Source organism: Temnothorax nylanderi, unplaced genomic scaffold (genome assembly GCF_030848795.1).
Source record: "Temnothorax nylanderi isolate EJ_2023f unplaced genomic scaffold, tnyl_v1.0 TNYL_tig0071_pilon, whole genome shotgun sequence".
NCBI lineage: Eukaryota > Metazoa > Arthropoda > Insecta > Hymenoptera > Formicidae > Temnothorax > Temnothorax nylanderi.
This window is the reverse complement of record NW_027249133.1, coordinates 585124-600638: the sequence shown is the minus strand read 5'-3', so window position 1 is coordinate 600638 and position 15515 is coordinate 585124. Positions and strand designations below refer to the sequence as shown.

Genomic DNA, 15515 nt, shown 5'->3' with positions numbered 1-15515 from the left:
TTCATTTTGCGTCTCGTTCCAACCGTGACAAGTGCTCTCTTTCTCGCTGATTGGTAATCGCGTCCCCTCTCCAGTCGCCGATTGGCAAGTTGGCTGGCTAGGTAGTGACAGAGAGTGACAGCTTCCCACCATCATCAGCGAGAGGAAAGCAAGTTTCGAGAATAAAGAACTATCACTCTTTTTCTCTTTAATACGAGCGATCTAAATGTAACGGGATATTCGATAAATTGTCGATCGGTGAATTTTGAGAAATATCAAATAACTGAATAAAATGGAATTAATTTCTCCTTTTAAAACAACACTTATTATAGTTAATTATTGAGCTGAAAAACTCTATAAGTAAAGAGGTACAAACACGTAATATGATCTTTTATAAAGAAGGAATATGATATATATTTTTAAAATAGTTTTTTCAAAATTTGCTATGTTTCTAATATTTTCTAATATTTTTTAAATGTAAGTAAATTATTCTAATTCTAATTAAATTAATTTTCTGATATCATTAATAGTTTCTAATATTTTTACTGAAATTGCAATATTCCAATAGAAGGATAAAGGTCAGTTTGCTAATAAATAAGGATGCATTTTGATCACGCAATTTATTTTTTATTAAGATTATAACAGTACTCAATTAATCGCTCGACAAGTGCTCGGCACGATAATTAAATCGCTGTCAGAACCGTAGAAAGAGCAGACGTTGACATTATCGCTATGTTTTCTTAATAAGCGACGAATAAATTATATTTTGCGAAAATACGAGAGATAAGATAGGAACGGAAAACTCAAGGGGCAAGTGTGCGTGCGTAGTATATAATAAGTAACTTTTGTGAACAATTATCTGAGGAATGCCAGGAAGTTGTGGGCACCTGGAAAGGAAAGCGCAAACTCGATCAGGAAGAATATCGTGCAGCACGCGTTATCGATATCGTTACGCCAGGTAAAATGGCGAAAGGCAATGGACCACCCGAAGTAGGAAATACTTGTTACATGTATAATTCTTGAACACAAAATTTCCATAAGATGAATGACATTTAAAAACGATCAAGAACAAACGTCATTATTTATTCATGTCCTTCGACTTTCTTCGCACGTTGTTAATTTTATCAGAGAAAAATATACCGCTGATATATTATTATCTTTATTAGGATATATCGATGAGCGGATGGATTTTTCTTAAGCGACTCATTCGATATCTTTCACATAAATTTAGAATATAGAAATATGAGTTATATACATTGATATCTCCAGCGGTTTTTCGCGATTTGGATCGACGAGCACGGACTACTTTCACTCTGATGGCGCTTTCCTGTAGTACCTCGATCGCCTTGGATTTGGCCTTCTTCTTAACGTCTCAACAAGTTTCCATCTTCCCACGACTCCACTCTCCGACGCTAGGAGATTCACTTCAACGAGATATTTATCGACGCTATTCAATGCAAACGTTCGGGGATCTGGGTGTCAAGATAAATCCCGAAAGAAATCCAAGGCCGGGAGACCAATCCGCGTGAAAGTAACAATCGCTCGTTTATTTAATGACATACCACTGCACTCGCAACGTTCCATTGTGTAATAGCAAATTGATCTTCCGAGGTGACCGATCTAAAAAATAATTTCAAAATGTACAATTGGACCTTGACTTCTTCTATTTATTATGTACAAAAGAATTTTCGAAGAGACGCCACGAGGATATAAAGAAGACGCTAATCGACCGATGATAAAGGCCTAATGACGCATTTACACTAATAAGTTATTGGCTTGGCAAGCTGGTCCCTTGCTGGGCCAGTTGCACGCGCCCGCGCTTGAATCGAACGTTAAATGAACCGGACAATTAAAGATGTGAAGGGTGAATTTCTTCTTCCACTGGTCCCAGTGGCAAGCGTAGAACTTATTACAGAGGCCGGGGTGTCTGAAGAGGCCTGGCCTGGCGCAATCGGTGGCACCATTAATTACTTGGTCAGGATCGTCGTTATAATATTCTTCTTCTTCTTCTTCTTCTTCTTCTTCCTTCTCTTCCTGCACTTCGTACTCCAATTTCTTGCCCATTCGACGACCCGAACGGAGCTCGTTGCTCCTCGCGGATATTCCAGTACCTGTCGCAGGTAAGTAAGAGGACGACGGCAGATTGGTCGAGACGCTCGTCGTTTCGTGTGGACTAATTTTAAAGGGTTGCGCTGGGAAATTATCGTAATTGGTAGAATAGTCGTCCTCTTCAGTAGAGCCGTCTCCAAGATCGACGTAAATCTCAGAAGAGTCGTAATTGGACAGATCTACCTTGCCCTTGGAAGACTCGATCAGCTTCCTTGCTGGGCCGCGAATATTGGCGAAGGGATCACCCTTGCACGTGCACTCTGCTCCGAGTTTACCCAGAAGAAGTGGATGAAGATCGCTCCACTTGATAATGACCTTGCCTTTGCCTTCGGGCGATTTTGTGGTAACTTCATATGAGAAAGGAGCTCCATATGTCAAAGGACGGACGCCGCTTGGCGTTGTGACAGCGAAGTCACTGCCGAATCCTGAGCTCTTATAGGTGTCGTATTCAGTTGGCGTGTACTTAACGGTGCCCCTATCATAGTTTGTAATTAACTTGTCGATCTTATCCCTTGAAATATCCAGGTTTGTCGGGGAGCCGTCGCTAGGGGTTGTCTGTAGAGAAGACGGAGTGGTTGAAAATCCTTGGCCGGGGTAGCTGGAGGGCCTGAACGTGGTGGGCGACTGGAACGTGGAAGGACTTCCGTACGAAACGTCGGGGACGAATGAAGGTTTCTTGTATGTTACCCCGATGAACTCTGGTCGCGACGTTACCGTAGATCCCTCGTACTTCGTGGTGGACGAAATTACGCCGGACTCAGTCGACTTCGCCGGAAGGTATCCCAACGACGGGCTAAAACCTGTCGGGCCGCTTGAATCGGTCCTTTGGAAAGGCACTCCATAATCGTAACTAGACGTGGATACTGATGCAGTTTGCGAACCGCCCGTTCGTTGGGTGAACCGGTTATCAGTTGACACAGACACCGGAATGGCCGTCGAGGAAGTTACCGTCTTGTAACCGGTGTCGAAAGGTCTGACAGTCGATACAGCTACCGGAATCTTCTTCGATTCGAAAAGAGTCGTACTGTAAATCTCTGGCTGTTCAGTAGTGTAAATTACGGGTCTGGCCGTTGACGTTGGTAAGCGGCTGAAGAACGGCGTCGATGTCGTAACCGGTAAATTATTTCCAATTGGTACAATCGGCGTTGAGGAGAACGTGGCGCCGCTAGTTCCGAATTGAACAGTCGGCTTGGGATACGAATAACCGGAAGTAACTGGTTGTATGGTGAAGCGATCACCTGGTGCGGCTGTCGAGGAGTAACCAGGTGGAGTCAAGGTGACGGACAAACTGTCAGTGGACGATGTTCTGGTATACCCAGCGACGTTCCCCTCGAATGCTTTTTCGCTGATATTATCGGGACTATAAGTAGGCCGACGATCACCTGTGCTTACCGAGAAGCTACCGCCACCGCCGAGAACAGCGGTGGTTATACCCGTTCTGGTTGGACCAGTCTTCGTGAATCCACTTGGAGTGAAAATGGATTTACTCGAGGAATATCCCGGAGCAACGGTAGTCGAGCCTCCGAAAGTAGAACCAAAAACACCAGCAGTGCCTTCTTTTCTACCTCCAGGAACGATTGAGTCGGGACGAATGGAGCTGGTTGGCCTGTAGTCCGGAATGTCGTTTTCTGTATACTTGCTAGTGTCGTAAGCGACGTTGAATGTACCGCGTCCTTTATCGGTTCTGTAACCCTGAGGAGCCGTAGGTATTGGAGTGCTACTCGAATAGGTAATTGAACCGCTCGCAGGGCCGCTGATGCCGTGATAAGTTGATTGTGACTCGTACGTTTTATGAGTCGAGCTCTCGATGGTCGAACCCGGTTGAATGGATCCTCCTATAGATACTCCAGGAGCGGTTTGTCCGGAGATAGCGACGCCTGGGGTGGAGTCATCTTTGAAAAGGACACCGGCTGTCGAAGGACCGCTTATTGAAATCGCAGGACTCGGTGTCCCGTATATTAAAGTTCCCGGACTGGCTGATCCGCGATATACGGTTTTCAATCCATCGCTGATCGCATAGCCCGGTGTTCCGGAAGAGGTGGCGACATAACCAGGTTGGACTCCTCCGGTTAGGACAGTGCCCTGGCTAATGGCAGGGGTTGATACCGCTCCAGGAACGTTCCCGTGACTGAATACGGTCCCCGAGAAAGAGTCACTGGTAATAATATTTCCGTCCACGCTACTCCCAGTTTGAATCGCACCAGTAGTGCCTCTCTGAACGTCGTAGCCGGTAGGAATCTCATTGCCGTAAATACTGATGTTCAAGCTAGGTTTCGCGAAATCAGGTTTTCCGTAGCCGCCTGTTAAACCGACTCCGCTCGTTCCAGTCGAGGCGTGACCTCTCACTCCGGCTCCTGTTGTTCCAATCGAAGGATAAATCGGTTCTTCGTGCTGTATGAATACAGGAATCGTGTATTCTTCCTCACGGTTGTATTTATAGCCTGTCGAAGATGCGCCTGTTGGTCTAGGAGTAATGCTCACATGCCCTGTAGGCTGTGAAAATCCTGAGGTTTCCAGTTCGGGTTTTGAAACACCGCTAATGAAATCGGTTCCTGGAACACGACCTAAACTCGTTGTGCCGTACAGATTTGATTCTATTCCAGAACTAGACAGATTAATGTTACTTTCAGTAGAGCTGATGCCGCCCGTAGCTTTGGAGTATCCTGCGCCAGTCGATTTTCCGTACCCTATTGTAGTTGATCCCGCGTATTCTCTATCAGTCGATCCTGTGATTTCAACATTGCCACTAGCACCGTGATAAGATACAGATCCAAATGATGGGCCAGTTTGGCCGAACGATGGACTAGTTTGGCCGAATGACGGGCCAGTTTGGCCGAACGATGGCTGACGTCCAGGTGCTCCCGAATAAATACCGGTAGAAGCCGAATAACCATCGGCATTAAGCGTGCTAGAGCCTGCGTATATATTCGTCGATTCGACATATTTAGGACTAGTAGATCCTACTTGGACATCAATGGATCCTCCTGGAGCTCCTCCCGGTGTTCTAGAATAACTTGTATCTATTATCGGACTAGTCGTACTTCCTGTATAGCCTCCCGCTACCGAACCAGGATAGTTTGAAATAGGTCTTCCCGAATAAGTTACACCTTGCTGCGTCAAATGACTTCCACTAGTAGTTCCGGAATATTCTCCCGTTGTAGATCCGGAAAAACCTCCTGCAGTAACTTCTCCCAATGATCCCGTATTTCCTGTATAGCCTCCCGAACTAGGATAGCTCGAGATAGGTCTTCCCGAATAAGTTACACCTTGCTGCGTCAAGTGACTTCCACTAGCAGTTCCGGAATACTCTCCCGCTGTAGATCCGGAAAAACCTCCTGCAGTAACTCCTCCCAATGATCCCGTATTTCCAAATCCAGTATTAAATCCACCAGATATGGAGTATCCAGCACCATCTTGACCAGATACGGTATATCCAGTATTGCCAATTTTACCGCTCGATGTAGAATATCTCGTGTTACCTTCTCCCACGACGATTGTACCAGATGGTACCGAACCGATCTGTATACCGGGTGATCCGCTGTACGTCGGAACAGAAGATACCGCGCCTCCATATGGGGTGGATTTAGAATAACCGACACCGGCTTGGCCGGATGATCCTACATGTCCGGGAACTGTTCCAGCGCCGGAAATCGAGATACCAGGACGTCTATCGACATCTCCCGCGGTGGATCCGAAATAGTTTGTTCCGTCGATACCGGCACCGGTCGTTCTAGAATAGTCCACGTTGGAGTAATCCCTTCCCGCCGTGACGGAGTATCCCGGTGAACCGCTGGTGACGTAACCACCTACTCCACCGCGAGTGGAGGATCCTGCGGTATATCCTCCATAGTTGTATTCCGTTCTGCTGTAGCCTGACCCGGATTCCGAGCAAGCTGGGACCAGCCAAGGCCACTCGCACACCAGCTTCTGCTCGTCGAATACCAAGCCGTACGGACAGCGGAACTCGAACGCCATTAATTCCGGTCCACCTGTCGATACCAATAAAATTTATATCGTACATTTTGTGTAATGAATTTGAATAGAATGGATAAAATAAATATATGGATATTGCAATGTGGTAAGGATTAGATAATGCGACATGCTCTGTAATTATAACGCTCTTTTCAATAAATAATGCATAAGGTCTGTGTATGAATGCATGAATAATTCATTACGCAAGAATTGTCGCGCACCTAAATCCATGCAGGCGAAGAACCAGCGGCAATTTTGTGGATCCGCGTAATAGCCGGCTTGAGAGCACTCGAATCTCTTCGGTGCGACAGGCGCAATCTCGCTGCTACCAGGACACGGCGAGCCCTCGGGCAAGGAGCCCGGCCAGACGCAGACCTCCGTGCGCTCGTCGAACGACAGTCCGGCTGGACAGTCGAATTCGAAGACGGAATAGTCTTCTATCGCTTGATTGAATTTCACGCAACGATAGAATCTGTAAAACAAGTTATTTATTGTGTATCCGAGTTTATAATTGTGATTCTTCTGGCTTAATCAGCTTAAATGGTCATTACTGCTGTTAGCTACGTATAATTACCTATTGCAACTCTTTGGATGGACGAAGTAGCCTTGCCGTCTGCAAACGAACTCGGTTTGCGTGCTTTCGCGCACGGCTCTAATGTGCCCCTCGGTGTCTACTACACGAACGACACGGAAGCTGGACGTTTTCGCATGGTTTGGGTACGAAAATTGCATTTGCTGAAATTTCCAACGAATTATCGTAAATATAGAAAAAGTAACTTAATAAAAACAATCTTACATACATGAAGCTCGTCTTCTAGCGCGTTAAGCACGGCTTGTCTCGATTTTCTCTTGAACTTCGTGAAGGAATGGTGAATTTCTTGCGCGAGTGGTTCTTCGCACTCGGTCTCCACATCGTTCTCTATATCTCGCACCGCCAATCCCGCCAAGTCCCGCAGCAACGCGTATTTCCCCTGAAATCAATTCTGTCGTACAGACTAAAGTCGGTTGCTTCGATAAAAACTAAATAAACGCTCTAAAAGACGTTCTATTTAATCGCAACTGATTTTTCTGTCGTACAGAAAATAAAACATCGTTGCTTCGACAAAAGCTAAATAAACGCTGAACATTGTTCTATTTAATTTCGAATTTTCTTTACATAGAGTGAGTAACTGGGAAATCCGTGTACGCACCTTTATTCCGACCGAAATCTTATCTTCGAAAGCGATCCACGTTTTGTTTTGAAACGCGTACGGCGCCGTGAGATCCTCATCTCGTTCCACGGTCCATTCCCCGCTGTTTATGGCTTCGCAGAGCTACGATAAGGATCGGTTAGTTTGCGGATAGACACGCGATCTTTAGCGGACACGCGCCCGCTTTCGGCTAAACTGCTGAAATCGTAAGCGGTTTCAATTCGAGAAAACACCCGTCGCACACCTGTTTACGATCGATCGGCACAGGCTCCTTCTCCATGGTTTCCGATCTCGGGGCGTTCTCGTCCTCGTTCTTCAAAGTGAATTTGTACGCACTGGCCGGCAAGGTCATCAAGATCTTCTGCTTGGGTGCTCCTAATCCACTTATCAAGTCTACCAAGCTGTCTGTGTTCAGCATGTCGAAAAGTCCCATCAGACGCGAGGGGTGAAAGGTGACGAAGGCTCCGTCTTCGTCCGTCATATAATCCGTTGGCAGCGTAAACAGATCGATGTACCTAATTAAGAAAAAGAAGGAAAAGATAAAAAAAGAACGGAAAGAATTTATCGAATGTTTCATCAGAGAGCGGGTAATAATACGTCACGTCAGTCGGGAACGATATTTACTTTATAAGTTCCTTAATATCAAACTGCTTGGCTAAATCCTCCGATCTACTGGGCAAAGCTAGGAAAATCCTCTTGTCGTAAGATTTGCGGATCATCTCGTCTTTCAGACTCTTGACAAAATTATAAAGGCGCTCTCTCGAACCCGCCGTCACGTTCATCTCCACGCCGTCCATCTTGAACAGAGAGGAAAAACTTCCCTCTATCAACTCGTCGACATAATATCTTCGCGATTTAACATTTGCATTTACATAATTTTGTTTTACGAGTTTATCTTAACTAACATTTCTTCAGCTACTTAATTATTCATTATTTGTATATTGAAATATATATCCAACCACTTGTACTGTAATTATTCAATTCTCAAGTCATCTTATCTTCTCGGGAGATAAGATCTCGCTTCAAGATGACAATAGAAAATACCATACCTCTTTCATAACGGCAATAATCCGAGCGATAGCTTCCTGTCGTACCATGGCGGAGTTTCTGAGCGTCATCGCGGGGTCGTATATAGAAATTACAAATTGAAGAGAAGGATGCATCTCTCTCAAGGACTTCCGCAAGTCGGAGATATCTGGAACACCATTTTACTCGTAATTAATAATCCACTTTGGGATAAGTTTAACTCTAATTTGTCGGAAATTTCGTTCAAATCTATGTCAATCATATTCCTGTCTCATTGATATTCGATAATGCTAATCTTGTCATTTCTATCACAAACTGTCTTGTTGAATCCTACACTTCTAATGGCGATGCGCAATTTCGTAATGGCTTGAATGGCCGAGTTACAGAGTTACAGTGCTTCCCTTGCTGTTGCGCTTACCGGAAACCGAGAGATTCTGCACGTCATGATTTTGATGCACCAATGTGGTACAGCTGCACACGGAGCCGGCTAAAAGCTGCGCGTCGAAGGTGGAAGTATAGCAGAGAATTTCTCTGACGGGCGACGTTTTCCTCTTCGGACATTCTGCAACAGATTAAAAAAATACGCGTTTGATTTTACTTTGCTGTAAGAAGTGCGTTTGGTTGAAGAGAGCCAGAGAAGCGGAAGTTTCAACGGTTGACATCATCGGTCACAGTGCGTTATTGTGATCGTGATTATGCCAGTCTTTTGCATAGTCACGCGAGCTCGCTATCCACTCTCTAAAAAAGAAAGAAGCAACTCGGAGGAGATGATCCACGGGAGATTAAAAAGCAGATTACACGTGTCTTATTAATATAATAGACAGTCCCGGATACATTAAAATAATAACCGTGCAATTATCGCGCGTATGATTGAGCGTAAAGTTGCGTACGGATTGCGCGATGCTTGCGAATTCTTTGCATAAACGCTATTTCTCACATGTAAATATTACAAATGTCATTTACGCCACGTGCGGACTCGCGCATTCGTTGAATCAAACGGGTAAAAGCAAAACGAGTTATTTCTCACTGAAGACGGACGTAAAAGGATTTATTTGAAAGCAAAAGCGTACCGTACATATATTTCACGTTTTACCTTCGTCTTAATTAATTTTGATAACTCAGGCATTAATTTTGATAAATCGGAGCACGCGCACTCCATTTTATTTGTACGACCGATTTATGTTAATCCGACTTATGTCGGGCTCGAAAGTACGAGAGACACAAAATCTTCGTATCACCGATATGTGATCCCGGGTTAAAGCGGTGTCAGAATTTCGAATGCACGCGAATGCTTACGATATAAATGGTATCGTCCTTGCGGATGGTCGCTTCAGTTGCACGTGGCGTAATTCAACCTTAAAGGACGCGGCGTATCCGATACGCCGTGTAATGCAATCGGCAGAAGATCACTTTTCGCGTCGCATTCGTTCACATTTCGTCGATGCGTGCTATTTAATCCTTTGAATGTACCATTCAATTTTCACTTTACGGAAATTGTACGCAACGTAATCAAGAATCTATTTTTTTTATATCGACGAATGTATTCTTTAAAATCATATAAAATTACATTATTAAAGAAAGACATTTCGACGTTTATTGATTTCTGTGAAGATTTATTTGCAAATGCACATAATCGAAATGTTATAAAAAATAAGACGTTTTGTTCTTCATTTGTTCTGAAGATTTATTTGCAAAAAGTTTTTAATTTTCGTTGCATAGAAATGATTTATATCCAATTATCAAAAGACACGGTAGTGTCTCGCGCCAAGTACACGTGAAGCGAGACCGCACCGTGACTCTTTTACGCGACGCGATTTTGATTTATATCCAATTAACTTTTCTAGTTAAATTCTGCTTAACAGAAGTATCTAGATATAAATAATTTTTGTATACAATTAAAAATAAAAGCTTTTTGTAAGTAAGACTAGAAATTTCAGAAAATTTTTTAAGCGATGAGAAACAATAACATTTATTTTATATAATATATAATTTAACATAATTCTAAAATAAACTAATGACTAGATTACTAGCATGGATTATATATATATAATAGCTTAATTTTATTACATTAATTAATAGATATTTTTAATTTTTATTTAAAAATAAATTATTTAATTTATTTAAAAGTTGTAATTAAATTGTTAATATATTAATTGTCAAAACGCAAAAATGTATTATTAAATTTATTTTATAAACTCTCTTAATATAAGCAATAAAAAAAAACAGAAGACATTTTTTCTTTAAAATACTTGAAGATATATTGAAGAATTGCTTTAATTCTGAATTTCAAAAATAAATTTAAAAAAAAATTGTTTTCAAGAATCACACTTACTCGCTGCTCCGAGCGCTATGAGCGCGAACGATACTAAGAGAACACCACGACCCCACATTGCGTTTTCCACAGGGACCCCCGATCAGGAACACCGAAATCGTGATGGATCACAGCCGGAGTCGATGCTGAAGACGCAGGAGATCACACTCGAACTATTGAACGTCGCATATCGGCATCCCGCATGAGTTAACGAGTTAATCTTCTCTTTCTTTCTCTTTCGCACCCTCTCCGTCAAAGTGGAGGAATCCGATGATCCTTCGAGTTCGAGCGCGCGTTTTACACTGAAGTATCTGGAGGACGTGTGCTCTCTTAGTAAACCCTGTCAGTCTCGACCGGATGGCTGCGAGGACCAAAGACCGAAAGGGAAGGCACCGCGAGTACAGGCCGTGGTGAGGCGAAAAAAGAGGGAGAGAGGCCGGAGGCCATCGGGATCGATGGATCGCCGGATCGCGGGTGGGGTACCCGGACTGTGTCCCAGATCGGGACACTTTCCGCGTTACGCGTAACGATGCACGTCGCGAAATAAGGTAACGCACGCACGCGCGAGTGCGAGTGCGAGTGCGAGTGCGCGCGCGAAGCGTCTTTCTTCTTTTTCTTTTGTCGGGCAAATTAAGCGGCTAACTATTAGAAATCGCGGATCGCGGACGGTTATGGACAGACAGTTGGTAGCAATTAGCTACTCAATTCGTCTCGTAACGAGCTGTCGTCGAGGTATCGTGGGAGTTACGCTTCGCGCGATAAGATTGATTCTCGTAACCGAATATCTTCGAGTTGAACTCCGGCTCGCGCGGTCTCGGTGGGTGTCAAGTTTCGATAAATCGAGCATCAGGTGATCGCGTCGGAGGATCGCACCCAGCGATTATCAGAAACGCGCGCCGCGGTCGTTCGGATGGAACTACCACCGTGCGTAATACAACTCCGTTCTCCCAATGCAACACGATAGTCGTCCAGCGGCTTGGTATCCGTGTTGCTGTATTAGCACTGACGTATGCTAATCGATGATAAATTCCTCTTAAATCCAGACGGTTGCATCATTGAATCATCGCCGTCGTATGGAAACGCTAAACTTCCATGAACTTTTATTTTTATCAGTATTTGATCCCTTTAAAGAGAAAACAGCCTGCAAATAAAGTCTGACATTCCAGGGCCATAGGGCGAATCTTTTTATAATTTTCCTATATATTGGAGTAGAAAGATTCTTAATACGACTTAATGAGATACTTAATAAGACCTTTTTCAAGGCTATCTTTTTTTCCAGAAGCCCGTTCAATGTATACTGTTTATCTTTAAGAAAATTGTCATTTAATAGTTTCGCATCATCTGAGAAACTTGTAACAAAGAAGATCGAATGTCAGTTGATTTTGAAACTGATGTATGATCTGAAGTCCAGGTCGGCGAACGAAATCGAAAGGACCACCGAATGAATCAACAATAAGCCTGATTTGCCGATATGCCGTTTCTGCGTATTGCGTCATTTTTGTCAGTGAGCGAAGCTACTATTACGAAGGCATTATTACGATAAAGATAATAAATTACTTTAATTCAAAGAGAGAAAGAGAGAAAGAGAGAAAGAGAGAGAGACACGCTCGACGCTGTAACGCGCTTCTGCTTTAATGCTTTCATTGTTATCTATGTTGTTGATCACATTTTCCACACTTTATTTCTTTGATTCTAAGTATTCGCCTTGACTCGCGTAATAAAAAAAGAGAGAGATTTAGAATACCTTAAATCTTTTTGCAGTAAAAAGATTATTATCTATAAAAGTCCACTTAAAATTACATGACAAATAAAATGTTTATTGCTACTCATCGCTCATTGGTTGCATATAGAATTTTATTTGTAAAAAATGTTTTGTTTATAATCGCGCATAAAAATCATTTATATCCAGACATTCCTGCTAAATAAAAATCAGAGAGAAATGTGTAGGTATTAATAATTTTTTATGCACGACGGGAAATGGAGACCTTTTTGCAAATAAATCTTCGGGACCAGCGAAGAACGAGACGTCTTATTTTTCATATATAATTTAGAATTAAGTAGAAGCTTAACGTATATAGGAGTCCGGATGTAAATGATTTATAACATTGTGAATTAAAGGGTTTACATAATCGGAAAAGCAGCTATCTCATTACAAGAATCATCCATGACTAATTTATTCATCGCGAATTACCAAGCGGATCGATTATTTTTCCTGAAAGATCTATTTTTAACCGTTGCCACAAGGAAAAGATTTTTATAAATTTGGTAATATATTATCGATAGGTATGCCTTTAATAGATCGTAATTTAGGATAAAAATTGCTTCGAATTTTTTTCGCAACAATCTTAAACATTATTTGACTGTTTTGCAACGTATTGCAAACCCTCTCTGCGACGTACAATCGTTTTGCGAGCGCAAGAAGCTGAACCGGTGACACACATGGGAAACAATGAAGTGATAATGAAGCGATACGTAATTCGGATTCGCTGCGGGCGATTTGGTGCGATCGTAATGGCTCACGTATATCCCGCGTTGCGCGGATTGACGGTTTTGTGCGATGAGGGAAAGGTACCTCTCTCGGAAAATTACGAGTCGCTCGTAAAAAAGGCAGCGGTCACTTGAAAAGGAGACACACTTGCGTCCTAGTAGGCGTGCGGAGGCCTTTTACAAAGCGCGATCGTTGCACGCTGACGGCTCCAGAATATGACGCGTGTGCGTTCCTCTGCATTCGCGCATGAGAATCGGGGGTACTTCTGCGGTACACTTATACTAAAGAGTCCGTGCATTTCGCCAAATCCGGCGTGGTGCGTCACGCCGACATGTATAACAAGAAATTCATTTAAAAAAAAATGAACGCAGTACAATATTGTCTGGCAATATTATATTCCATAAGGTTTTTTGTTTACACGCAAATTATTCTTAATATATTCAATGATTCTTATGATTCTTATCCAATGAGAGTGATTCGTCACGCAGCAGGAGCTTTCTGAAGAAATCTCTTTCTGAAGTAATCGAATTTGATAAAAAATAACGATAGGAAGGTACTTATTGAACTAGTTTTTTAAGTAAGTGGTCTGCCGCCCTCCGGCCGTAAATTTTTTCTAGTCTGTGAGTTGGTCTGTATCATCACTATTACCGGATCCACAAAGGACAATTGAATCACACGATTCGTGAGAAGATTCGTAACCACGCGATTTAAACGCGCCTAAATCTCTGTGTCAACGACAGACGCCCAAATTCTCTGGGAAAGAAATAAGTATAGGATAGTAAGGTCAAGATTAAAATAACCGTAATTAAAAGAGCGTCGAGCGAATGTTTGTTCCTGAATTGCGAAGGATGTTCTTAGGAAGGCACGGACATGACCGGGGTTTGATCAGTAGAGAAGGAAGAAAATGTAAACAAAAAATCATGCCTTAAATTGGATAACATTTTTATTAAGTTTTTACGGTTTTATTTGTGATAAAAGAGCAAGAAAAGGGATGAAGCCTGCGTCTATTATTGCACTCCGCACCTTACACAACTAGAGGAGAGTCATGTTATAAAATCATATTGGAGAGTGAAAAAGCGCACGACGTTTAAGTTATAAATAAATAATAATTACATCTGCGTGAGAGGACAGAAACGAGCGAGGACCGTATTTCATGGGGGGCAATATATCTTTGCCTCCGTTTACGTAAGCGACTTTATGGCGCTTTGGCGAAGCCCGAGGGTACAACCGCGGGCGTGGTTCTTTTGCCGCGACAAGTGACTGCTATCGGTGCGGTGGAGATATCGATCGATTTACAACTGTCGGCGCTACACGCCTGCGAGAACAAACCTCGCGATTCCTTCGTCGGAGGGATCGCCCCGTTGTTGGCAAGCAACCTGTTGTGAAAACGCGACTTATAATCGACAACGGTTTACACTATATTCCGTCTTCGCTTCATTTCGCTTCGCATCGACATGGATTCCTCTGAAATTCCATGCAAGAGAATTGTATAGGAGCTCCTTGTACCATAAATGGTACAAAAACACGTACAAAAACCCACGTTCCCGTATAGTATGACGGCATTCTTTTTGCAGCACGAGAAGAATGTGTAAAATTTCAAGTTTCAAAGCATCACGTCTATTTTAGCTTGTTGTCTGAAGGTAACGCGATACAATAAAAAGCTGAAAAAATCGCATTGTCTTTTAAACTTTCAACTGCGAACTGAGCTTTGAAACTCTCCGATTCCATATCAGGTTATTTTTATTTATTCTGAATTTTAGTACTCAAGAACGAGTAAAATCGTATTTGAAACAGTTTTAATGCGTTTCACGCAACGATTGCTCAACGGGAGTCCGTTAATTAGCGTCACGTGTGTTTTGTAACGAGAAGCAAAATAGTACTTATTTATAAAAAGGATTTCCCGGTGACTATGAATTTCTTCGACCTCGACTTTTACCATCCGGAAGTCATTCTTCTCCGCGTTGTTGTTGAAGTAATCGCGCGACAATTTTGTGAATTTTATTGGCCTTCGAGCGAGTACACCGTTATGTGAAACCACCTCTTCCTCATATCACATGAGCCTCATATCCTGCACCGCGCTTCTGATCTTTTTTGTCAAAGTGTTGATTACCTGAGGACAGAAGATAAGAAATCACAGATGGAAGAAAAGAAAAGCAAAAAGAAGTTATATATATATATATTTCTTTGTTTATATCTCTCTTACTTTAGACATCTAGAATAATTAAAATTCTAATTTCGCTTGTAACAGACTCTCACGATAAATACACTGGAGATTTAATCTGATCTGCCATTTTCATAACTAATTGTAAGTGGATATTAATGCCGTATTGGCATAATTGCGTGTTCGACGTTCGACAGAATGCCGTACAGGCAGTTATCACGCCGCGGTGGATTACGAATCAGCGAGGCACGCGGTAGATTATCGCATCGGGAGGATTCC

At 42.7% G+C, this 15515-nt stretch overlaps 1 protein-coding gene across 1 annotated transcript; it reads right to left on the bottom strand.

Annotated features, from left to right (window-relative positions):
* Positions 1 to 584: 584 nt before the first annotated feature.
* LOC139773948 (uncharacterized) lies at positions 585 to 11528 on the bottom strand. Its single transcript, XM_071708805.1, has 10 exons — positions 10609 to 11528; positions 8695 to 8838; positions 8300 to 8445; positions 7875 to 8047; positions 7495 to 7765; positions 7251 to 7373; positions 6861 to 7031; positions 6635 to 6795; positions 6282 to 6532; positions 585 to 6077 (listed from the first exon to the last, which is right to left on the bottom strand). The coding sequence occupies exons 1-10, from the start codon at positions 10664 to 10666 to the stop codon at positions 1735 to 1737; spliced, it is 5841 nt and encodes a 1946-aa protein (XP_071564906.1). The 5' UTR covers positions 10667 to 11528; the 3' UTR covers positions 585 to 1734.
* Between the last annotated feature and the right edge of the window lie 3987 nt (positions 11529 to 15515).